General features: G+C 48.0%; 1 protein-coding gene across 1 annotated transcript; it reads right to left on the bottom strand.

Annotated features, from left to right (window-relative positions):
- Positions 1 to 3,639: 3,639 nt before the first annotated feature.
- LOC144950734 (uncharacterized) lies at positions 3,640 to 13,443 on the bottom strand. The gene is made up of 12 exons (XM_078880807.1): positions 13,428 to 13,443; positions 11,054 to 12,174; positions 10,748 to 10,776; positions 10,262 to 10,338; positions 10,085 to 10,164; positions 8,999 to 9,973; positions 8,630 to 8,655; positions 8,351 to 8,502; positions 8,069 to 8,226; positions 6,896 to 7,006; positions 6,539 to 6,598; positions 3,640 to 3,708 (listed from the first exon to the last, which is right to left on the bottom strand). The coding sequence occupies exons 1-12, from the start codon at positions 13,441 to 13,443 to the stop codon at positions 3,640 to 3,642; spliced, it is 2,874 nt and encodes a 957-aa protein (XP_078736933.1).
- Positions 13,444 to 24,572: the final 11,129 nt, after the last annotated feature.

The raw sequence follows: 24,572 nt of genomic DNA, 5'->3' as shown, positions 1-24,572 counted from the left end.
TTGAGCCTGGCGCTGCTGTTGAGACTGTTGAGCCTGGAACTGCTGTTGAGACTGTTGAGCCTGGTGCTGTTGTTGAGACTGTTGAGCCTGGAGCTGCAGTTGAGACTGTTGAGCCTGGAGCTGCTGTTGAGACTGTTGTGCCTGGTGCTGCAGTTGAGACTGTTGTGCCTGGAGCTGCTGTTGAGACTGTTGAGCCTGGAGCTGCTGTTGAGACTGTTGAGCCTGGAGCTGCTGTTGAGACTGTTGAGCCTGGAGCTGCTGTTGAGACTGTTGAGCCTGGAGTTGCTGTTGAGTCTGTTGAGCCTGGCGCTGCTGTTGAGACTGTTGAGCCTGGAGCTGCTGAGCCTGGCACTGCAGTTGAGACTGTTGAGCCTGGAGCTGCGGTTGAGACTGTTGAGCCTGGAGCTGCAGTTGAACCTGGAGCTGTTGATGTGGCTCTTGAGCCTGGAGCTGTTGTTGAGGCTGATGACGCTGCAGTTGCCGTTATTGTTGTGATTAGTGCGACTGTTGGTGTCGTTGTTGCTGATGATATGGGTCCTACTATTGCCATGGAAGACTGGCTTGTTAATATTTTTGCTGTTGTAGTTGATGTGCCTATTGTGGTTATTGGTGGTGAGTTTGTTAGGCTAGGAGCTGTTGTTGCTTTTGCAGTTGTGCCTGAAAAGTTTTATTTTTTGCATAGCGTTAGGAGTATGAATACAAATGGAATATTAAGCATTTGCCACATTCCACTTACAACAATATTTTTGTGGAACATCTAACCAGTTAATTATTGGTTGATCAATGGGTAGTTCAAAACACAGAAGCACACTTTGAATACATATCAGAGAGCTGTGCAGTACAACTGCGAAAAACAAAGTTCTATTAAATTCTATTAAATAAACCATTGTCTGTTTTTCAACATTGTGGTCAATGGTAGCGCTTCTCTAGTGACTACAGCGTTCATATTAACCCATTTCATGTAATCCATATAGCATAGCCATATAACATTTGATTTGATGAATGCACTGGGAGATTAAGGATGGTTTCTGGTCGATGCGTAAGTCTGCATAAGTAATTTGTGACTGATAAACGCATTTCGCTTCAGAACCCACTTTGGTTGTGTGGCTGAAACCCAGGTTAGAACCCAGGATCTCGGCGGTGCCGACTCAGCGTCTGCGACACATTATTAGCCACCTGCCCACCTCAAACATCATCAACTTTGATGGATGCACGTTTACCTGTGCTTGGAGATGAGGTTGTTGTCTTCACTGCGTTGATTGGTGCATTTGTCACAGCGACCAATGTCGCTTTGGTATAAAGAGAAAGAACAAGTTAAAATTACTTTTCAGTATAAGGGTGATAGAAACAGAATATGTAATTATACTGGAAGAAATACGATAAGTTGTGAAGTTATTTTCACAGATGTTCAGTCGGGACTTGTAAATGTTGTGTATTTGCTCTCCAACACACTGGTGTGCTGTACTAGTAATCAATTGGCATGTTCTATTTACGTGACAAACCTTTATAATTGGGTGTGTTGGGTGGTGTCGGGTTTAAAGACGCATTTATATTCACGCGATCTTACCCAACAAAAAAACCCCTATATTATGGATGATATTGGCCGCGGCAGCATACGTGTTAAAATGGTCAAAACGTTACAACAAACATTTCAAAACATGATAGGAGTGTGAAGTTTAGGAAAGGTAAACAAATCACTTCCCCTGCACCTCGAATTAGCACGGTTGGCTACGTACGGTGCGAAAGAATTTCAACATACATGCAAAAGATTGTACGAATAAAACTCAATTAACATTTTATAGGGAGGGAAGTGGGCATGCCATACAAGCTGCAATGTCCTGACCTGAGGTCACAGACCATAGGATACTTTTTGTGACATTGGTGACCCGAGGAAATAGGGCAGCTGAGAAATGGTTATGAATGTATCCATAATCTTTAAGATCCTCGCTGGACTCTAACCTGACTACCTCTCCGCTCTAATCTCACGTTACTCTCATCCTTGCACTCTCACACCTCTCCCCCCTCATCTCATTGTAATCCCCTCTCATCGCACTCTACATATATACTACGTATGGAATATTGTTTTCAAAATGTTTCAATAACAACCAAAGGCTAAATTATTGGGAGAAATGTTCAATGCCGGCCTCTCCCAGTTGTCTTGTTCAGCATCGGTGACAAAGCGTTCAGAGGCACGTTCGCATCCAGAAATGTTTTTACCTTCGGAAATAGTCTGAGGACTTGAAGAGGTAAGGATCGTCGTTTTTATCGTTGTTGTGGATCCTGCAAGAAGTACCATGTAAAACATCAATAAAAGCAACAATGGCAGTTGCTAATTAGTTTTAAATGATTCCGTAAATGTTATTATTTTAATGTTGGACATGATGACGTTTGCATTCCATGATTGTTTTCTTAATGTTGTTTCGGGTGTTCTTGTCTGTGGTATGATTTATATGAATGTGGCTTGTATGTAAACATGTTTTGTATTAATATTGTAATGAGATGGTCTGCTGCTGTTGCATGCAAACATTTTTATACCTGGTGCAGATGAAACCGTAGTAATTTTCACAGCTGTTGATGGAGTTGTTACTGAGCTTGGCCCAGCTGTAGAGTAGGAGGATACTGCTACCGAATATGATGTTGGTGCCAATGGTGGGGGAGAGGCAGCCGCAGTGACTGCTGAGGATACCATTGGGACTGTTGAAGGTTGTGAGCTTGCTGAAGACACAGAGCCTACTGTTGAAATGGCTGTAGCAACTGCGGCTGTTGGGGTTGTTGATGACGCTGGAGTTATTGATGCAGTTGAGGCAGAAGAGACTGGGGCTGTTGATGAAGGTGCAGTTCCTGGTGCAGTTGAAGCAGAAGAGACTGGGGCTGTTGATGAAGGTGCAATTCCTGGTGCAGTTGATGCAGAAGAGACTGGGGCTGTTGATGAAGGTGCAGTTCCTGCTGCAGTTGAGGCAGAAGAGACTGTGACTGTTGATGAAGGTGCAGTTCCTGGTGCAGTTGATGTAGAAGAGACTGAGGCTGTTGATGAAGGTGCAGTTCCTGGTGCAGTTGATGTAGAAGAGACTGAGGCTGTTGATGAAGGTGCAGTTCCTGCTGCAGTTGAGGCAGAAGAGACTGTGACTGTTGATGAAGGTGCAGTTCCTGGTGCAGTTGAGGCAGAAGAGACTGGGGCTGTTGATGAAGGTGCAGTTCCTGGTGCAGTTGAAGCAGAAGAGACTGGGGCTGTTGATGAAGGGGCAGTTACTGGTGCAGTTGAGGCAGAAGAGACTGGGGCTGTTGATGAAGGTGCAGTTCCTGGTGCAGTTGATGCAGAAGAGACTGGGGCTGTTGATGAAGGTGCAGTTCCTGGTGCAGTTGATGCAGAAGAGACTGAGGCTGTTGATGAAGGTGCAGTTCCTGCTGCAGTTGAGGCGGAAGAGACTGCGACTGTTGATGAAGCTGCAGTTCCTGGTGCAGTTGAGGCAGAAGAGACTGGGGCTGTTGATGAAGGTGCAGTTCCTGGTGCAGTTGATGCAGACGAGACTGAGGCTGTTGATGAAGGGGCAGTTCCTGGTGCAGTTGAGGCAGAAGAGACTGGGACTGTTGATGAAGGTGCAGTTCCTGGTGCAGTTGAGGCAGAAGAGACTGGGACTGTTAATGAAGGTGCAGTTCCTGGTGCAGTTGATGCAGAAGAGACTGAGGCTGTTGATGAAGGTGCAGTTCCTGGTGCAGTTGAAACAGAAGAGACTGGGGCTGTTGATGAAGGTGTAGTTCCTGGTGCAGTTGAAGCAGAAGAGACTGGGGCTGTTGATGAAGGGGCAGTTACTGGTGCAGTTGAGGCAGAAGAGACTGGGGTTGTTGATGAAGGTGCAGTTCCTGGTGCAGTTGAGGCAGAAGAGACTGGGGCTGTTGATGAAGGGGCAGTTCCTGGTGCAGTTGAGGCAGAAGAGACTGGGGCTGTTGATGAATGGGCAGTTCCTGGTGCAGTTGAGGCAGAAGAGACTGGGGCTGTTGATGAAGGTGCAGTTCCTGGTGCAGTTGATGCAGAAGAGACTGGGGCTGTTGATGAAGGTGCAGTTCCTGGTGCAGTTGAGGCGGAAGAGACTGCGACTGTTGATGAAGCTGCAGTTCCTGGTGCAGTTGAGGCAGAAGAGACTGGGGCTGTTGATGAAGGTGCAGTTCCTGGTGCAGTTGATGCAGACGAGACTGAGGCTGTTGATGAAGGGGCAGTTCCTGGTGCAGTTGAGGCAGAAGATACTGGGACTGTTGATGAAGGTGCAGTTCCTGGTGCAGTTGAGGCAGAAGAGACTGGGACTGTTGATGAAGGTGCAGTTCCTGGTGCAGTTGATGCAGAAGAGACTGAGGCTGTTGATGAAGGTGCAGTTCCTGGTGCAGTTGAAACAGAAGAGACTGGGGCTGTTGATGAAGGTGTAGTTCCTGGTGCAGTTAAAGCAGAAGAGACTGGGGCTGTTGATGAAGGGGCAGTTACTGGTGCAGTTGAGGCAGAAGAGACTGGGGCTGTTGATGAAGGTGCAGTTCCTGGTGCAGTTGAGGCAGAAGAGACTGGGGCTGTTGATGAAGGGGCAGTTCCTGGTGCAGTTGAGGCAGAAGAGACTGGGGCTGTTGATGAAGGGGCAGTTCCTGGTGCAGTTGAGGCAGAAGAGACTGGGGCTGTTGATGAAGGTGCAGTTCCTGGTGCAGTTGATGCAGAAGAGACTGAGGCTGTTGATGAAGGTGCAGTTCCTGGTGCAGTTGATGCAGAAGAGACTGAGGCTGTTGATGAAGGTGCAGTCCCTGCTGCAGTTGAGGCGGAAGAGACTGCGACTGTTGATGAAGCTGCAGTTCCTGGTGCAGTTGAGGCAGAAGAGACTGGGGCTGTTGATGAAGGTGCAGTTCCTGGTGCAGTTGAGGCAGAAGAGACTGGGGCTGTTGATGAAGGGGCAGTTCCTGGTGCAGTTGAGGCAGAAGAGACTGGGGCTGTTGATGAATGGGCAGTTCCTGGTGCAGTTGAGGCAGAAGAGACTGGGGCTGTTGATGAAGGTGCAGTTCCTGGTGCAGTTGATGCAGAAGAGACTGAGGCTGTTGATGAAGGTGTAGTTCCTGGTGCAGTTGAAACAGAAGAGACTGGGGCTGTTGATGAAGGTGTAGTTCCTGGTGCAGTTGAGGCAGAAGAGACTGGGGCTGTTGATGAAGGTGCAGTTCCTGGTGCAGTTGAAGCAGAAGAGACTGGGGCTGTTAATGAAGGGGCAGTTACTGGTGCAGTTGAGGCAGAAGAGACTGGGGCTGTTGATGAAGGTGCAGTTCCTGGTGCAGTTGAGGCAGAAGGGACTGGGGCTGTTGATGAAGGGGCATTTCCTGGTGCAGTTGAGGCAGAAGAGACTGGGGCTGTTGATGAAGGTGCAGTTCCAGGTGCAGTTGAGGCAGAATAGACTGGGGCTGTTGATGAAGGTGCAGTTGCTGGTGCAGTTGAGGCAGAAGAGACTGGGGCTGTTGATGAAGGTGCAGTTCCTGGTGCAGTTGAGGCAGAAGAGACTGGGGCTGTTGATGAAGGTGTAGTTCCTGGTGCAGTTGAGGCAGAAGAGACTGGGGCTGTTGATGAAGGTGCAGTTCCTGGTGCAGTTGAGGCAGAAGAGACTGGGGCTGTTGATGAAGGTGCAGTTGCTGGTGCAGTTGAAGCAGAAGAGACTGGGGCTGTTGATGAAGGTGCAGTTCCTGGTGCAGTTGAAGCAGAAGAGACTGGGGCTGTTGATGAAGGTGCAGTTGCTGGTGCAGTTGAGGCAGAAGAGACTGGGGCTGTTGATGAAGGTGCAGTTCCTGGTGCAGTTGAAGCAGAAGAGACTGGGGCTGTTGATGAAGGTGCAGTTCCTGGTGCAGTTGAGGCAGAAGAGACTGGGGCTGTTGATGAAGGTGCAGTTCCTGGTGCAGTTGAGGCAGAAGAGACTGCGGCTGTTGATGAAGGTGTAGTTCCTGGTGCAGTTGAGGCAGAAGAGACTGGGGCTGTTGATGAAGGTGCAGTCGCTGGTGCAGTTGAGGCAGAAGAGACTGGGGCTGTTGATGAAGGTGTAGTTCCTGGTGCAGTTGAGGCAGAAGAGACTGGGGCTGTTGATGAAGGTGTAGTTCCTGGTGCAGTTGAGGCAGAAGAGACTGGGGCTGTTGATGAAGGTGTAGTTCCTTGTGCAGTTGAGGCAGAAGAGACTGGGGCTGTTGATGAAGGTGCAGTTGCTGGTGCAGTTGAGGCAGAAGAGACTGGGGCTGTTGATGAAGGTGCAGTTCCTGGTGCAGTTGAAGCAGAAGAGACTGGGGCTGTTGATGAAGGTGCAGTTCCTGGTGCAGTTGAGGCAGAAGAGACTGGGGCTGTTGATGAAGGTGCAGTTCCTGGTGCAGTTGAGGCAGAAGAGACTGCGGCTGTTGATGAATGTGTAGTTCCTGGTGCAATTGAGGCAGAAGAGACTGGGGCTGTTGATGAAGGTGCAGTCGCTGGTGCAGTTGAGGCAGAAGAGACTGGGGCTGTTGATGAAGGTGTAGTTCCTGGTGCAGTTGAGGCAGAAGAGACTGGGGCTGTTGATGAAGGTGTAGTTCCTGGTGCAGTTGAGGCAGAAGAGACTGGGGCTGTTGATGAAGGTGCAGTTACTGTTGCAGTTGAGGCAGAAGAGACTGCGGCTGTTGATGAAGGGGCAGTTACTGGTGCAGTTGAGGCAGAAGAGACTGGGGCTGTTGATGAAGGGGCAGTTCCTGGTGCAGTTGAGGCAGAAGAGACTGGGGCTGTTGATGAAGGTGCAGTTCCTGGTGCAGTTGAGGCAGAAGAGACTGGGGCTGTTGATGAAGGTGCAGTTGCTGGTGCAGTTGAGGCAGAAGAGACTGGGGCTGTTGATGAAGGTGCACTTCCTGGTGCAGTTGAAGCAGAAGAGACTGGGGCTGTTGATGAAGGTGCAGTTCCTGGTGCAGATGAGGCAGAAGAGACTGTGGCTGTTGATGAAGGGGCAGTTCCTGGTGTAGTTGAAGCAGAAGAGACTGGGGCTGTTGATGAAGGTGCAGTTCCTGGTGCAGTTGAGGCAGAAGAGACTGGGGCTGTTGATGAAGGTGTAGTTCCTGGTGTAGTTGAGGCAGAAGAGACTGGGGCTGTTGATGAAGGTGCAGTTACTGTTGCAGTTGAGGCAGAAGAGACTGCGGCTGTTGATGAAGGGGCAGTTACTGGTGCAGTTGAGGCAGAAGAGACTGGGGCTGTTGATGAAGGGGCAGTTCCTGGTGCAGTTGAGGCAGAAGAGACTGGGACTGTTGATGAAGGTGCAGTTCCTGGTGCAGTTGAGGCAGAAGAGACTGGGGCTGTTGATGAAGGTGCAGTTGCTGGTGCAGTTGAGGCAGAAGAGACTGGGGCTGTTGATGAAGGTGCAGTTCCTGGTGCAGTTGAGGCAGAAGAGACTGGGGCTGTTGATGAAGGTGTAGGTCCTGGTGCAGTTGAGGCAGAAGAGACTGGGGCTGTTGATGAAGGTGCAGTTCCTGGTGCAGTTGAGGCAGAAGAGACTGGGGCTGTTGATGAAGGTGCAGTTGCTGGTGCAGTTGAAGCAGAAGAGACTGGGGCTGTTGATGAAGGTGCAGTTCCTGGTGCAGTTGAGTCAGAAGAGACTGGGGCTGTTGATGAAGGTGTAGTTCCTGGTGCAGTTGAGGCAGAAGAGACTGGGGCTGTTGATGAAGGTGCAGTCGCTGGTGCAGTTGAGGCAGAAGAGACTGGGGCTGTTGATGAAGGTGTAGTTCCTGGTGCAGTTGAGGCAGAAGAGACTGGGGCTGTTGATGAAGGTGTAGTTCCTGGTGCAGTTGAGGCAGAAGAGACTGGGGCTGTTGATGAAGGTGTAGTTCCTTGTGCAGTTGAGGCAGAAGAGACTGGGGCTGTTGATGAAGGTGCAGTTGCTGGTGCAGTTGAGGCAGAAGAGACTGGGGCTGTTGATGAAGGTGCAGTTCCTGGTGCAGTTGAAGCAGAAGAGACTGGGGCTGTTGATGAAGGTGCAGTTCCTGGTGCAGTTGAGGCAGAAGAGACTGGGGCTGTTGATGAAGGTGCAGTTCCTGGTGCAGTTGAGGCAGATGAGACTGGGGCTGTTGATGAAGGTGTAGTTCCTTGTGCAGTTGATGCAGAAGAGACTGGGGCTGTTGATGAAGGTGTAGTTCCTGGTGCAGTTGAGGCAGAAGAGACTGGGGCTGTTGATGAAGGTGTAGTTCCTTGTGCAGTTGAGGCAGAAGAGACTGGGGCTGTTGATGAAGGTGCAGTTACTGTTGCAGTTGAGGCAGAAGAGACTGGGGCTGTTGATGAAGGGGCAGTTACTGGTGCAGTTGAGGCAGAAGAGACTGGGGCTGTTGATGAAGTTGCAGTTACTGGTGCAGTTGAGGCAGAAGAGCCTGGGGCTGTTGATGAAGGTGCAGTTCCTGCTGCAGTTGGTGCAGTAGAGACTGGGGCTGTTGATGAAGGTGCAGTTCCTGGTGCAGTTGATGCAGAAGAGACTGAGGCTGTTGATGAAGGTGCAGTTCCTGCTGCAGTTGAGGCAGAAGAGACTGCGACTGTTGATGAAGCTGCAGTTCCTGGTGCAGTTGAGGCAGAAGAGACTGGGGCTGTTGATGAAGGTGGAGTTCCTGGTGCAGTTGATGCAGACGAGACTGAGGCTGTTGATGAAGGGGCAGTTCCTGGTGCAGTTGAGGCAGAAGAGACTGGGACTGTTGATGAAGGTGCAGTTCCTGGTGCAGTTGAGGCAGAAGAGACTGGGGCTGTTGATGAAGGTGTAGTTCCTGGTGCAGTTGAGGCAGAAGAGACTGGGGCTGTTGATGAAGGTGCAGTTCCTGGTGCAGTTGAAGCAGAAGAGACTGGGGCTGTTGATGAAGGGGCAGTTACTGGTGCAGTTGAGGCAGAAGAGACTGGGGCTGTTGATGAAGGTGCAGTTCCTGGTGCAGTTGAGGCAGAAGAGACTGGGGCTGTTGATGAAGGGGCAGTTCCTGGTGCAGTTGAGGCAGAAGAGACTGCGGCTGTTGATGAAGGTGCAGTTCCTGGTGCAGTTGAGGCAGAAGAGACTGGGGCTGTTGATGAAGGTGCAGTTCCTGGTGCAGTTGAGGCAGAAGAGACTGGGGCTGTTGATGAAGTTGCAGTTCCTGGTGCAGTTGAGGCAGAAGAGACTGGGGCTGTTGATGAAGGTGTAGTTCCTGGTGCAGTTGAGGCAGAAGAGACTGGGGCTGTTGATGAAGGTGCAGTTCCTGGTGCAGTTGAGGCAGAAGAGACTGGGGCTGTTGATGAAGGTGCAGTTGCTGGTGCAGTTGAAGCAGAAGAGACTGGGGCTGTTGATGAAGGTGCAGTTCCTGGTGCAGTTGAAGCAGAAGAAACTGGGGCTGTTGATGAAGGTGCAGTTGCTAGTGCAGTTGAGGCAGAAGAGACTGGGGCTGTTGATGAAGGTGCACTTCCTGGTGCAGTTGAAGCAGAAGAGACTGGGGCTGTTGATGAAGGTGCAGTTCCTGGTGCAGATGAGGCAGAAGAGACTGTGGCTGTTGATGAAGGGGCAGTTCCTGGTGTAGTTGAAGCAGAAGAGACTGGGGCTGTTGATGAAGGTGCAGTTCCTGGTGCAGTTGAAGCAGAAGAGACTGGGGCTGTTGATGAAGGTGCAGTTGCTGGTGCAGTTGAGGCAGAAGAGACTGGGGCTGTTGATGAAGGTGCAGTTCCTGGTGCAGTTGATGCAGAAGAGACTGGGGCTGTTGATGAAGGTGAAGTTCCTGGTGCAGTTGAGGCAGAATAGACTGGGGCTGTTGATGAAGGTGCAGTTACTGGTGCAGTTGAGGCAGAAGAGACTGGGGCTGTTGATGAAGGGGCAGTTACTGGTGTAGTTGAGGCAGAAGAGACTGGGGCTGTTGATGAAGGTGTAGTTCCTGGTGCAGTTGAGGCAGAAGAGACTGGGGCTGTTGATGAAGGTGCAGTTCCTGGTGCAGTTGAGGCAGAAGAGACTGGGGCTGTTGATGAAGGTGTAGTTCCTGGTGCAGTTGAGGCAGAAGAGACTGGGGCTGTTGATGAAGGTGCAGTTACTGGTGCAGTTGAGGCATAAGAGGCTGGGGCTGTTGATGAAGGGGCAGTTACTGGTGAAGTTGAAGTAGAAGAGACTGGGGCTGTTGATGAAGGTGCAGTTGCTGGTGCAGTTGAGGCAGAAGAGACTGGGGCTGTTGATGAAGGGGCAGTTACTGGTGCAGTTGAAGTAGAAGAGACTGGGGCTGTTGATGAAGGTGCAGTTGCTGGTGCAGTTGAGGCAGAAGAGACTGGGGCTATTGATGAAGGTGCAGTTCCGGTTGCAGTTGATGCAGAAGAGACTGCGGCTGTTGATGAAGGTGAAGTTCCTGGTGCAGTTGAGGCAGAAGAGACTGGGGCTGTTGATGAAGGGGCAGTTACTGCTGTAGTTGAGGCAGAAGAGACTGGGGCTGTTGATGAAGGTGCAGTTCCTGGTGCAGTTGAGGCAGAAGAGACTGGGGCTGTTGATGAAGGTGCAGTTCCTGTTGCAGTTGAAGCAGAAGAGACTGGGGCTGTTGATGAAGGTGCAGTTCCTGGTGCGGTTGAGGCAGAAGAGACTGGGGCTGTTGATGAAGGTGTAGTTCCTGGTGCAGTTGAGGCAGAAGAGACTGGGGCTGTTGATGAAGGTGCAGTTCCTGGTGCAGTTGCGGCAGAAGAGACTGGGGCTGTTGATGAAGGTGTAGTTCCTGGTGCAGTTGAGGCAGAAGAGACTGGGGCTGTTGATGAAGGTGCAGTTACTGGTGCAGTTGATGCAGAAGAGACTGGGGCTGTTGATGAAGGTGCAGTTACTGGTGCAGTTGAGGCAGAAGAGACTGGGGCTGTTGATGAAGGGGCAGTTACTGGTGCAGTTGAGGCAGAAGAGACTGGGGCTGTTGATGAAGGTGCAGTTCCTGGTGCAGTTGAGGCAGAAGAGACTGGGGCTGTTGATGAAGGTGCAGTTCCTGGTGCAGTTGAGGCAGAAGAGACTGGGGCTGTTGATGAAGGTGCAGTTCCTGGTGCAGTTGAGGCAGAAGAGACTGGGGCTGTTGATGGAGGTGCAGTTACTGCTGCAGTTGAGGCAGAAGAGACTGGGGCTGTTGATGAAGGTGCAGTTCCTGGTGCAGTTGAGGCAGAAGAGACTGGGGCTGTTGATGAAGGTGTAGTTCCTGGTGCAGTTGAGGCAGAAGAGACTGGGGCTGTTGATGAAGGGGCAGTTACTGGTGCAGTTGAGGCAGAAGAGACTGGGGCTGTTGATGAAGGTGCAGTTCCTGGTGCAGTTGAGGCAGAAGAGACTGGGGCTGTTGATGAAGGTGCAGTTCCTGGTGCAGTTGAGGCAGAAGAGACTGGGGCTGTTGATGAAGGTGCAGTTACTGGTGCAGTTGATGCAGAAGAGACTGGTGCTGTTGATGAAGGTGTAGTTCCTGGTGCAGTTGAGGCAGAAGAGACTGGAGCTGTTGATGAAGGTGCAGTTCCTGGTGCAGTTGAGGCAGAAGAGACTGGGGCTGTTGATGAAGGGGCAGTTACTGGTGCAGTTGAAGTAGAAGAGACTGGGGCTGTTGATGAAGGTGCAGTTGCTGGTGCAGTTGAGGCAGAAGAGACTGGGGATGTTGATGAAGGTGCAGTTCCTGGTGCAGTTGATGCAGAAGAGACTGGGGCTGTTGATGAAGGTAAAGTTCCTGGTGCAGTTGAGGCAGAAGAGACTGGGGCTGTTGATGAAGGGGCAGTTACTGCTGCCGTTGAGGCAGAAGAGACTGGGGCTGTTGATGAATGTGCAGTTACTGGTGCAGTTGATGCAGAAGAGACTGGGGCTGTTGATGAAGGTGCAGTTCCTGGTGCAGTTGAGGCAGAAGAGACTGGGGCTGTTGATGAAGGTGTAGTTCCTGGTGCAGTTGAGGCAGAAGAGACTGAGGCTGTTGATGAAGGTGCAGTTACTGGTGCAGTTGATGCAGAAGAGACTGGGGCTGTTGATGAAGGTGTAGTTCCTGGTGCAGTTGAGGCAGAAGAGACTGGAGCTGTTGATGAAGGTGCAGTTCCTGGTGCAGTTGAGGCAGAAGAGACTGGGGCTGTTGATGAAGGGGCAGTTACTGGTGCAGTTGAAGCAGAAGAGACTGGGGCTGTTGATGAAGGGGCCGTTACTGGTGCAGTTGAAGCAGAAGAGACTGGGGCTGTTGATGAAGGTGCAGTTCCTGGTGCAGTTGAAGCAGAAGAGACTGGGGCTGTTGATGAAGGTGCAGTTGCTGGTGCAGTTGAGGCAGAAGAGACTGGGGCTGTTGATGAAGGTGAAGTTCCTGGTGCAGTTGAGGCAGAAGAGACTGGGGCTGTTGATGAAGGGGCAGTTACTGCTGCAGTTGAGGCAGAAGAGACTGGGGCTGTTGATGAAGGTGCAGTCGCTGGTGCAGTTGAGGCAGAAGAGACTGAGGCTGTTGATGAAGGTGCAGTTACTGGTGCAGTTGATGCAGAAGAGACTGGGGCTATTGATGAAGGTGTCGTTCCTGGTGCAGTTGAGGCAGAAGAGACTGGGGCTGTTGATGAAGGTGCAGTTCCTGGTGCAGTTGAGGCAGAAGATACTGGGGCTGTTGATGAAGCAGAAGAGACTGGGGCTGTTGATGAAGGTGCAGTTCCTGGTGCAGTTGAGGCAGAAGAGACTGGGGCTGTTGATGAAGGTGCAGTTCCTGGTGCAGTTGAGGCAGAAGAGACTGGGGCTGTTGATGAAAGTGTAGTTCCTGGTGCAGTTGAGGCAGAAGAGACTGAGACTGTTGATGAAGGTGCAGTTGCTGGTGCAGTTGAGGCAGAAGATACTGGGGCTGTTGATGAAGGTGCAGTTCCTGGTGCAGTTGAGACAGAAGAGATTGGGGCTGTTGATGAAGGTGCAGTTCCTGGTTCAGTTGAAGCAGAAGAGATTGGGGCGGCTGCGCTTGTGCTAATGGCGGAGGTAATCGTCCCTGCTGTTATTGCTGTGGACGATTGCGTTATTATTGCTGTTGTTGGTGCTGTGGTGGTTGGAATAGTTGTGGTGCTTGTTGATGCTGCTGATGTGGTTGTGGTAATGGCTGAGGTAATCGTTCCTGCTGTTGTTATTGGTAGTGTTGAATGAGATGTGCCCACAGTTGCTGTGGACGATTCCAATGTTATTGCTGTTGGTGCTGTGGTTAGAATAGTTGTGGCACTTGATGTTTCAGTTGTTGTTGGGTTCTTTGTGGTGTCCGGAATGGTTGTTGTTAATTGGGTTGTGCCTGAAAATATACACACGTTGAAATGAGCTTAGTGCAGGAATTTAAATTACTTCATAAAATCAATGTAATCATTTAATGAATTTCAAATATGAATCACATAATATCTTTTTTACATAATGTCCCATTATAGTTAACAATATATTTCATGTAAGCACATTTTGAAAATAATTTTAAAAAGAGCAAGTTCACGTGACATGAAATAATACGTTTGACTGAGTACATCGTGAAAGTTTATCCCCTGGACGAATTGGTTGACGTCCTAAGCCCAAGTAAAAAGCCACTGCATGATTCCATATTTAATGTGTCTGAAGTGTACGTCAGAAATCCTGGGATTGTCTTGTTACTTGACTCGAGCGCTCATGGCCAAAGGTTTTAAAGTATTTTTTCTTTCATTAAAAAACATTGAAACTTGTGTGGGACAGCCTATGTGTAAAGCTACAAAAGTAGAGCTCTTTTATTTTTGGGATAAGACCTGTCTTATGCTGATTCGTTTAATCTAAAACTGACAGGCACATCTTTTTAAATGATCTACTAATTGTGACAATGTCATTGGAGATTTTAAGTTTTATTTGTTGTGTGCAGTGTGATTTTTAGTGCGCTTGTATCAGAATAACAAATGTTCCTGCGAACAGTGAAACGCAACACATTCTGTGCAGCATTTGTCTTCCACATCTCTCAGTTCATGCCTCGTTGTTAGTGGTCTACTGTGGACAGTGGCGGATCATGACTCCATATTGAGGAGGCTACAAAGCCCACCTCAGTTTTTCCAGTCTAAAATGATTGCATTGAGACTGCATTGCATTCAATCATAGCCTGTGCTTGCAAACCCTTACGAAGCCTGACATGGTGAGGTGGACAGTGCAAGGTGGCTGCTGGCAGAGCACATGATAGACTTACACAATCAGTGAACTGGTGAAATTTAATTCATTCAGACACATCAATGTCCAAAAACAGTAGAGTACGCTGTTGACACAATGATTGCACCTGTGTGTCCTTGGGTGAGTTAGTGTGCAATGTTCTTTCTTGTTTTTGGACATTTATAATACAAATAATATACATTTTTATATGACTTAAATAATATATATTATTTATAGACACATAAAAATAAGGTTATGTTGTCTTGAACAATAATTTCGTTTATTGCATGGACTAAAATCTGTTTGACCCCTCCCACCCACCATGAATCTATTTCTCTCGCCATGCTCTGTACCATTCTGTACCAGCAAACTTACTGCCAAGTCGATGCAGTTACATTCTCCATGCACACCGACAACACAACCATAGAGATTTAAGAAAACGTGTTCACCTGTGCTGGTGGAGAAGACGGTGGTTGACTTTTGTGCGTTGATTAGTGGTTGTGTCACAGGAACAATTGGTGCTTTGGTAAAGAGAAAGAGAACACGAATCGATTGTCGGAATGGGTGAGCATTGTGTAACATAAATTAGTCCATCAAATAGTTTTCATTTGCCCTATGGTAAAATACCACTAGCAGATACCTTTATGTCACACACCCAGGTACCCAAGTTAAACTCCTAACCACGGCTCCCGCAAGTATGAAGTGATATCTGAACCAATCCAAGGCCTCCCAACCTGCACTGATCAGCAGCGGAATGACAAAAGGGCTGTGCATATATATTATACCCTGCAGTGAAATAATGGCAATTATCTCCCTACAGTGAAATAGCAGTAGTAGACCACTTGAAGGCTACTAAAATACAGCACTGTGTCGACGCCAGTAATATACAGTAAAACACCTCGCAAAGCCAGACTCGAGTAAGCCAGAAATTTGAGATAACCCAGAAAGGCTTCTAAAATAAATCAATAATTAACATTAACAAAATATATTTAAAAGAATGCTTACTTTCTGTGCTTGGCTGAGTAGTTGCCACAATAATTGCAGCTGTTGGCGCTGGTGATGATCCTGTAACCAAGAGATCAAAGACGTTAATGTCACATGTTCATGTATTTCTTTAAACATTTTTCCCACATCACCATCAGTTCCCGTGATGTGTCCTGCCTAAGTCTCCTTACGTGTTATCAAATGTCCCTTAATGCCCACCACTCTCCTTGCTTAAAATTAGACATTAAGCCATTGTTGGAAAGTAGCTAGTAACTTTTAGAAGGAAGCACCTCTCCCTCTCTGTGCCAGTTATTGCCTCGAGACAGTTGTGGCCAACAGCCCAAAACCATCATAGGTTACAGCTGAAAAAGGTGGTAGCTGCTGCAGGCATCATTCCAAAGTCTATAAATGATATCACGTGATGCAATAGCTCTACATTGGGCTCAATGTTGGATGTACACAGCATTTTAATATAAAACAAATATATTTGCTGGTTTATTCCAGGATGCTTCTATTACGCGTCGTCGCTTTAAGATGTTCTGTGTTCATATTTTGTTTATTGCGGTTGCACCCGACTTAAGAGCCGTATGGCTCACAGGGCTATATCTAATAAATGAACTTGTAGTCTAGTGACACCATTGATAATCGGTATTATAAAACCCTACGTATTGCTATATATATACAATTTTTGAGGAATTTGTGCGTGAGTGGATTTCAATACTGCATACACGATATGCAGTACAAATCATGCGCATTTGAAATATTGTGCAAGGGATCATATTAGTCTTAATTTAGGAGCTTTCGTGACTGCAGGAATTATTCTTTGGTTCTTTTCGGTTAAGTCACGTCTAAAAAAATTTTTTAATTAATTATTTTAATTTATTATTTTATTTTTAGACGTGACTTAACCGAAAAGAACCAAAGAAGGATCATATTAGGTTTTCTTCAGAAGACAAAATGTGTTCAGTATTTGAAGAAAATAAAGTATATTGAGTGTTTTGAAAAATCTTAAGTAAATTCACCATTTGAAGACGTGGCAGTGATTTTTTTTATCCGAAGACACCAAAGTATTTGAAGACAGCAAATAATTTTCAGGATTTAAAGACATCCATATAAAAAGCAAAACGTGTTAAATAATTCTTCAGATGTACTGTGGTGGTTGTAACAGCTGAAACGGCAGACTTGTAGGTGTTTGCAATGCCGTAATTGCTGTAATACCTGCTGTAGTTATTGTTGAGGATAGCGCTGTTGCAGGTGAGGTTTGTGCTGTAGCGATTGCTGTTGTCGCTGCTGATTTCACAGTCGTTGCAGGAACTATGCTTGGGGTTGTTCCTGCTGTTGTGGCTGATGTAACTGTTGGTGCTGGTGATGTGGTCGTTTGGAGTTGTGGTGCTACTGAAGATGATACTGTTGATGGAAGAGGTATTGATGTTGTTGAGGTGACAACTGTTACACCTGCTGCTGTTGATAATGTTGCAGGGGAAGATATTGATATTGTTGTTGGTGCTATGGGTGAGGATGCTGTTGCTGAGGTTACTATTACTAATGGAGATGAGACAGATGTTGCTGCTGTAGTAGTTAATGAAATGCCTGCTGTTGTCGGGGGTGATGTGGTTGTTGAGACTGCTGTTGTTGATGAGACAGCTGTCACAGAGGCAGTTGCTGATATTGCAGCTGAAGATAATGTTGCAGTTGATGTGGATATGGGTGGTGATGCTACTGTTGTTGTTGAGGTTACGAGTGTTGTTGTTGATGCAGGAGATCCTACTGTTGAGGTGAGAAGTGCTGCTGTTGTAGAGGCAACTGCCACACTTGCCGTTGTTGCTGATGTTCCAGCTGAAGAGGCTGTTGGTGAAGTTATGGGAGAGGATGCTGCTGTTGCTGAGGTTACTGGTGTTGCTGTTGTTGAGACAGCTGCTACTGGTGTTGTTGAGGAGGCTAGGGCAATTGTAGTTGTTGCTACGGTTACCGCTGAAGATTGTGTTGCTGTTGGTGAAGTTATGGGAGAGGATGCTGCTGTTGCTGAGGTTACTGGTGTTGCGGTTGTTGAGACAGCTGCTACTGGTGTTGTTGAGGAGGCTAGAGCAATTGGTGCTGTTGTTACAGCTGAAGACGCTGTTGCTGTTGGTGAAGTTATGGGAGAGGATGCCGCTGTTCCTGAGGTTACTGGTGTTGCTGTTGTTGAGACAGCTGCTACTGGTGTTGTTGAGGAGGCTAGAGCAATTGGTGCTGTTGTTACAGCTGAAGACGCTGTTGCTGTTGGTGAAGTTATGGGAGAGGATGCCGCTGTTCCTGAGGTTACTGGTGTTGCGGTTGTTGAGACAGCTGCTACTGGTGTTGTCACGGCAGTTGTCGCACCTGAAGTTGTTGCTGTTGCTACAGCTAAAGAGGAAGTTACTGTTGGTGAAGTTATGGGAGAGGATGCTGCTGTTCCTGAGGTTACTGGTGTTGCTGTTGTTGAGACAGCTGCTACTGGTGTTGTCACGGCAGTTGTCGCACCTGGAGTTGTTGCTGTTGTTACAGCTGAAGAGGAAGTTGCTGTTTGTGAAGTTATGGGAGAGGATGTTGCTGTTCCTGAGGTTAATGGTGTTGCTGTTGTTGAGACAGCTGCTACTGGTGTTGTTGAGAAGGCTAGGGCAATTGTAGTTGTTGCTACGGTTACCGCTGAAGATTGTGTTGCTGTTTGTGAAGTTATGGGAGAGGATGCTGCTGTTCCTGAGGTTAATGGTGTTGCTGTTGTTGAGACAGCTGCTACTGGTGTTGTCACGGCAGTTGTCGCACCTGAAGTTGTTGCTGTTGCCACAGCTGAAGAGGAAATTGCTGTTGGTGAAGTTATGGGAGAGGATTCTGCTGTTCCTGAGGTTACTGGTGTTGCTATTGTTGAGACAGCTGCTACTGGTGTTGTTGAGGAGGCTAGAGCAATTGGTGCTGTTGTTACAGCTGAAGACGCTGTTGCTGTTGGTGAAGTTATGGGAGAGGATGCCGCTGTTCCTGAGGTTACTGGTGTTGCTGATGTTGAGACAGCTGCTACTGGTGTTGTCACGGCATTTGTCGCACCTGAAGTTGTTGCTGTTGCTACAGCTGAAGAGGAAGTTACTGTTGGTGAAGTTATGGGAGAGGATGCTGCTGTTCCTGAGGTTACTGGTGTTGCTGTTGTTGAGACAGCTGCTACTGGTGTTGTCACGGCACTTGTCGCACCTGGAGTTGTTGCTGTTGTTACAGCTGAAGAGGAAGTTGCTGTTGGTGAAGTTATGGGAGAGGATGTTGCTGTTCCTGAGGTTAATGGTGTTGCTGTTGTTGAGACAGCTGCTACTGGTGTTGTCGAGGAGGCTAGGGCAATTGTTGCTGTTGTTACAGCTGAAGAGGACATTGCTGTTGGTGAAGTTATGGGAGAGGATGCTGCTGTTCCTGAGGTTACTTGTGTTGCTGTTGTTGAGACAGCTGCTACTGGTGTTGTTGAGGAGGCTAGGGCAATTGTAGTTGTTGCTACGGTTACCGCTGAAGATTGTGTTGCTGTTTGTGAAGTTATGGGAGAGGATGCTGCTGTTCCTGAGGTTACTGGTGTTGCTGTTGTTGAGACAGCTGCTACTGGTGTTGTCGAGGAGGCTAGGGCAATTGTTGCTGTTGTTACAGCTGAAGAGGACATTGCTGTTGGTGAAGTTATGGGAGAGGATGCTGCTGTTCCTGAGGTTACTGGTGTTGCTGTTGTTGAGACAGCTGCTACTGGTGTTGTCACGGCAGTCGTCGCACCTGAAGTTGTTGCTGTTGCTACAGCTGAAGAGGACGTTGCTGTTGGTGAAGTTATGGGAGAGGATGCTGCTGTTCCTGAGGTTAATGGTGTTGCTGTTGTTGAGACAGCTGCTACTGGTGTTGTCACGGCAGTTGTCGCACCTGAAGTTGTTGCTGTTGCCACAGCTGAAGAGGAAATTGCTGTTGGTGAAGTTATGGGAGAGGATGCTGCTGTTCCTGAGGTTACTGGTGTTGCTATTGTTGAGACAGCTGCTACTGGTGTTGTTGAGGAGGCTAGAGCAATTGGTGCTGTTGTTACAGCTGAAGACGCTGTTGCTGTTGGTGAAGTTATGGGAGAGGATGCCGCTGTTCCTGAGGTTACTGGTGTTGCTGATGTTGAGACAGCTGCTACTGGTGTTGTCACGGCATTTGTCGCACCTGAAGTTGTTGCTGTTGCTACAGCTGAAGAGGAAGTTACTGTTGGTGAAGTTATGGGAGAGGATGCTGCTGTTCCTGAGGTTACTGGTGTTGCTGTTGTTGAGACAGCTGCTACTGGTGTTGTCACGGCACTTGTCGCACCTGGAGTTGTTGCTGTTGTTACAGCTGAAGAGGAAGTTGCTGTTGGTGAAGTTATGGGAGAGGATGTTGCTGTTCCTGAGGTTAATGGTGTTGCTGTTGTTGAGACAGCTGCTACTGGTGTTGTCGAGGAGGCTAGGGCAATTGTTGCTGTTGTTACAGCTGAAGAGGACATTGCTGTTGGTGAAGTTATGGGAGAGGATGCTGCTGTTCCTGAGGTTACTTGTGTTGCTGTTGTTGAGACAGCTGCTACTGGTGTTGTCACGGCAGTTGTCGCACCTGAAGTTGTTGCTGTTGCCACAGCTGAAGAGGAAATTGCTGTTGGTGAAGTTATGGGAGAGGATGCTGCTGTTCCTGAGGTTACTGGTGTTGCTGTTGTTGAGACAGCTGCTACTGGTGTTGTTGAGGAGGCTAGAGGAATTGGTGCTGTTGTTACAGCTGAAGACGCTATTGCTGTTGGTGAAGTTATGGGAGAGGATGCCGCTGTTCCTGAGGTTACTGGTGTTGCTGTTGTTGAGACAGCTGCTACTGGTGTTGTCACGCCAGTTGTCGCACCTGAAGTTATTGCTGTTGCTACAGCTGAAGAGGAAGTTACTGTTGGTGAAGTTATGGGAGAGGATGCTGCTGTTCCTGAGGTTACTGGTGTTGCTGTTGTTGAGACAGCTGCTACTGGTGTTGTCACAGCAGTTGTCGCACCTGGAGTTGTTGCTGTTGTTACAGCTGAAGAGGAAGTTGCTGTTGGTGAAGTTATGGGAGAGGATGCTGCTGTTCCTGAGGTTAATGGTGTTGCTGTTGTTGACACAGCTGCAACTGGTGTTGTTGAGGAGGCTAGGGCAATTGTTGCTGTTGTTACAGCTGAAGAGGAAGTTGCTGTTGGTGAGGTTATGGGAGAGGATGTTGCTATTCCTGATGTTACTGGTGTTGCTGTTGTTGAGACAGCTGCTACTGGTGTTGTCGAGGAGGCTAGGGCAATTGTTGCTGTTGTTACAGCTGAAGATTGTGTTGCTGTTGGTGAAGTTATGGGAGAGGATGCTGCTGTTACTGAGGTTACTGGTGTTGCTGTTGTTGAGACAGCTGCTACTGGTGTTGTTGAGGAGGCTAGGGCAATTGTATTTGTTGCTACGGTTACCGCTGAAGATTGTGTTGCTGTTGGTGAAGTTATGGGAGAGGATGCTGTTGTTCCTGAGGTTACTGGTGCTGCTGTTGTTGAGACAGCTGCTACTGGTGTTGTGACGGCAGTTGTCGCACCTGAAGTTGTGGTTGTTGCTACAGCTGAAGAGGACATTGCCGTTGGTGATGTTATGGGAGAGGATGCTGCTGTTCCTGAGGTTACTGGTGTTGCTGTTGTTGAGACAGCTGCTACTGGTGTTGTTGAGGAGGCTAGGGCAATTGTAGTTGTTGCTACGGTTACCGCTGAAGATTGTGTTGCTGTTGGTGAAGTTATGGGAGAGGATGCTGTTGTTCCTGAGGTTACTGGTGCTGCTGTTGTTGAGACAGCTGCTACTGGTGTTGTGACGGCAGTTGTCGCACCTGAAGTTGTGGTTGTTGCTACAGCTGAAGAGGACATTGCCGTTGGTGATGTTATGGGAGAGGATGCTGCTGTTCCTGAGGTTGCTGGTGCTGCTGTTGTTGAGACAGCTGCTACTGGTGTTGTGACGGCGGTTGTCGCACCTGAAGTTGTTGCTGTTGTTACAGCTGAAGAGGACGTTGCTGTTGGTGAAGTTATGGGAGAGGATACTGCTGTTCCTGAGGTTACTGGTGCTGCTGTTGTTGAGACAGCTGCTACTGGTGTTGTGACGGCAGTTGTCGCACCTGAAGTTGTTGCTGTTGCTACAGCTGAAGAGGAAGTTGCTGTTGGTGAAGTTATGGGAGAGGATTCCGCTGTTCCTGAGGTTACTGGTGTTGCTGTTGTTGAGACAGCTGCTACTGGTGTTGTCACGGCAGTTGTCGCACCTGGAGTTGTTGCTGTTGTTACAGCTGAAGAGAAAGTTGCTGTTGGTGAGGTTATGGGAGAGGATGTTGCTATTCCTGAGGTTACTGGTGTTGCTGTTGTTGAGACAGCTGCTACTGGTGTTGTCGAGGAGGCTAGGGCAATTGTTGCTGTTGTTACAGCTGAAGATTGTGTTGCTGTTGGTGAAGTTATGGGAGAGGATGCTGCTGTTGCTGAAGTTAATGGTGTTGCTGTTGTTGAGACAGCTGCTACTGGTGTTGTCGAGACAGCTGTCACACCTAAAGTTGGTGATGTTACAGTTGAAGAGGATGTTGCTGTTGGTGAAGTTACAGGAATGGATGCTACTGTTGCTGAGGTTACTGGTGTTGCTGTTGGTTGGACAGCCGTTGATGTTGCAGCTGTCGAACCTGCTGTTGTTGCCGTCGTTACAGCTAAAGAGGCTGGCACTGTTGGTGAAGTTATAGTTGAGGGTGTTGCGGCTGTTGATGCTGCTGTTGTTGAGACAGGAGATGATGCTGGTGATGTTAGAAGTGCTGCTGTTGTGGAGGCAGCTGTCACACTTGCTGTTGTGATTAGGGCTGCAGACGTTGCTGCCGTTGAGGGAGCAGGTGAAGGTGATGATGAGAAGGTTGATACAATTGAGGACGTTCCTACTGTTGATGTTAAAATGTTTGTCGTCAATTTTGCGGTTGTTGGAATTGATGTGGTTGTTGTAATTGATGTAGTAGGTTCAAGTGTAGTTGTTACTAAGCTTAGTGTTGTTGATGGTGTAACTGTGGTTGTCAGTGGTGATGTTCCTGAAAACATCCAAATGTTACAATTAGACTGATACATATCTACATGCACAGGTACAGCCCTTTTGTTGATCCACTCCACACGCCGTGCGCGTCGCGTGTGGTGGGCGTTAATATTTGACCATACTGCGCCACGCCGGTCAATGCCAATCAGAGATGGCAGGCAGCATTGACATGGGAGCATCGAGGTACAGTACAACAATTGATTATGTTGCATGGGCCTCCATTGTCCACCTCCTAACCTTCCAACTCCCCCCCCCCCCACCTGTGCTCCTTTGACAACCTGTTTGTATCCTGTAGCAACCCATCATCCCTGCATTTTTCAGTCTCAACCCCGATGTATAATTGGTTTATTTTTGGTTAGGTTGTCTTGTAGGTATAATGCCAATGTTTAATAAAAATCCTCCACCACCCGACAAAGCCAATAAAATCGAGTTTCCACGTGGGTATTTATTTGGTCGTAAAAGCTTACATGTAAAATTAACCAGGATCAAAATCTTCTTAGGTTCTAAAAACTGATGAGACCAGGCACATTCCGGGTTATTTGGTGAGAGGCACTGATAAATTATTGTTCTGTTATTATCATGACAGAGATAAAATGTTAATGTTTCTGCATGGCTTGCAATATTTTGATACCCCTATGCCCTCATTAAGATTTGTAGTACCACATTTAGTAAAACGTATTTGTATATTATTATGATACAGTGCACTTGTTGATCACGTGTTTCTCTTCTGGTTATATATATTTGCTTATTAATATATTTTTGTGTGCTGTGAAATTGTCTGGCTGTGCACTTGGTAAACCATGACTTTGCTATTGGTGTAGACACAGGTAGCTGATGCCTCTGCATAGGTTTTCGTGGTAAGTTTTTTGCGGTTCTACGATGGTGTTTTCGTGGTCGTACCACACGTGGTTCGGCACGACGGCTGAAGTTTGAAATGTTAAACGTTGCCGGGAGCCTCATTGTTCAAAATGCAGTTCCTGAAGGAGCTCCCAGCCACATGGAGCGAAACGTTGGACGTCGTGCCAGACAGCACGTAGTGGTACAACCACGAAATCACATTGAAGAGCCATACAAACAAGTAATTCATGTTCGTTATTATAAAAGTGTTTCGCATTCAGCAATGACGTGAGGATGTTGTCTTTCTCCTCAGATTGCGCTGGAACCAGCTTGCGTTATGTTTGGTAAGTGTGGTGAAGTGATGCATGGTTTGCTCACCCGCTGTGGTGATGAAAGCAGTGGCAGAGGTCCCTTGCACAGTTGTTGTTGCTGCTGAAAATGATAAAACGTAGCATAGTCGTTGCAATGCTGCACTACTGCACTGTTGGCATGAAAACATAAACCTAAAATGTGCCCGTGAAATTTCACAGTTTGGATCCCATTCCCACCCCCACCATCAGATATTCAACTTGTCCTTCACATCTCACCAGGAGATGAAAAACTATCCGTAAGAAAGATGTAACACGTGCTGTGACCCCAGTTTAACGTGACCAATATTCATAATAACTGACGGACAGATGAACTAAAAACTAAATTTAACTATTTCATTTTACCAAGTAAAGCCAACTGAACTCTTAGATCTTTTTCAGAGGCGATCTGGCCACGAATGATGGCTCACCCCACTGGCTTATATCATCATACATTATGGTAGAATACTCACCGTTGGACCTGCGAAAATGAACGCAAATCACAATGTACCATTTAAAAGATAGAGAGCAAATGCTGGGTTGTTTTTTTTAATATGTAGAGGTAAAGGTACAGCCCAGCAACTGCTTGCCCATGCCACTGATGGCAGAAGGGCCTCCACGAGAGAAGGAGCTTTAGAAAGGTATTTTGGCCTCCTCTTCCACGTTGGATGGACGTCTCGGAAGATGTGGGAGGACCCACGCTTTACCCTTCCACACGAAATATGCCAATCGACCGTGGTAGTGAACCCATTTATACCGCCGGGTGGACAGAGCCGCAGAGAGAATGGGAGTGCATTGAAGTAACTGGCACCGTTATTTGAACGACCGTGCCGGGAGATGGAAGCGAATCGACTACCCTAGAATCGCAAGACCAGTGCTGCCCATTACAGCAGCCATGACGAATCATTTTTGATAATTTACTGAGCCATCTGATGGGACGCGTCTTGACCTGTAGTTGCATTTTGATCATCTGTACAATATGAATTGTTGTGTTTTTGTTCATGTTGTTTGTCGTAGTTGTGTATTATTGTGTTGCACAGGTTGATTGTATCTATTACTGGCAGCTTGGTGTAAACTTGGTGGCAGAACTGCTATACCCGAAAGCCTATGTGTTAAACTAACTTCGTTATTATTCATATTGTATTTTGTTGTTTTATTGAGATGCATTTGCAAAATACAATTTGTGTGCGTCAGTGCAGTGTGCACGATTGTGCGTCGCTGCTTGTGTGTTTTTACCTGTCGTGGTCGGTGCGTTATATATTGGTGCGTGT

Source organism: Lampetra fluviatilis, chromosome 59 (genome assembly GCF_964198595.1).
Source record: "Lampetra fluviatilis chromosome 59, kcLamFluv1.1, whole genome shotgun sequence".
NCBI lineage: Eukaryota > Metazoa > Chordata > Hyperoartia > Petromyzontiformes > Petromyzontidae > Lampetra > Lampetra fluviatilis.
The sequence above is the reverse complement of the archived record's forward strand: the minus strand, read 5'-3'. Positions and strand labels throughout refer to the sequence as shown.

What these genes read in the sequence shown, in the direction of transcription:
- LOC144950734 (XM_078880807.1), bottom strand. An exon ending in CTTCTACTTCAACTTCACCA is followed by an intron (nt 9,974 to 10,084) that starts GTAACTGCCCCT and finishes CCAGGAACTACA; the next exon opens with CCTTCATCAACAGCCCCAGT. An exon ending in CACCTTCATCAACAGCCCCA is followed by an intron (nt 3,709 to 6,538) that starts GTCTCTTCTGCC and finishes CAACTGCACCAG; the next exon opens with GAACTGCACCTTCATCAACA.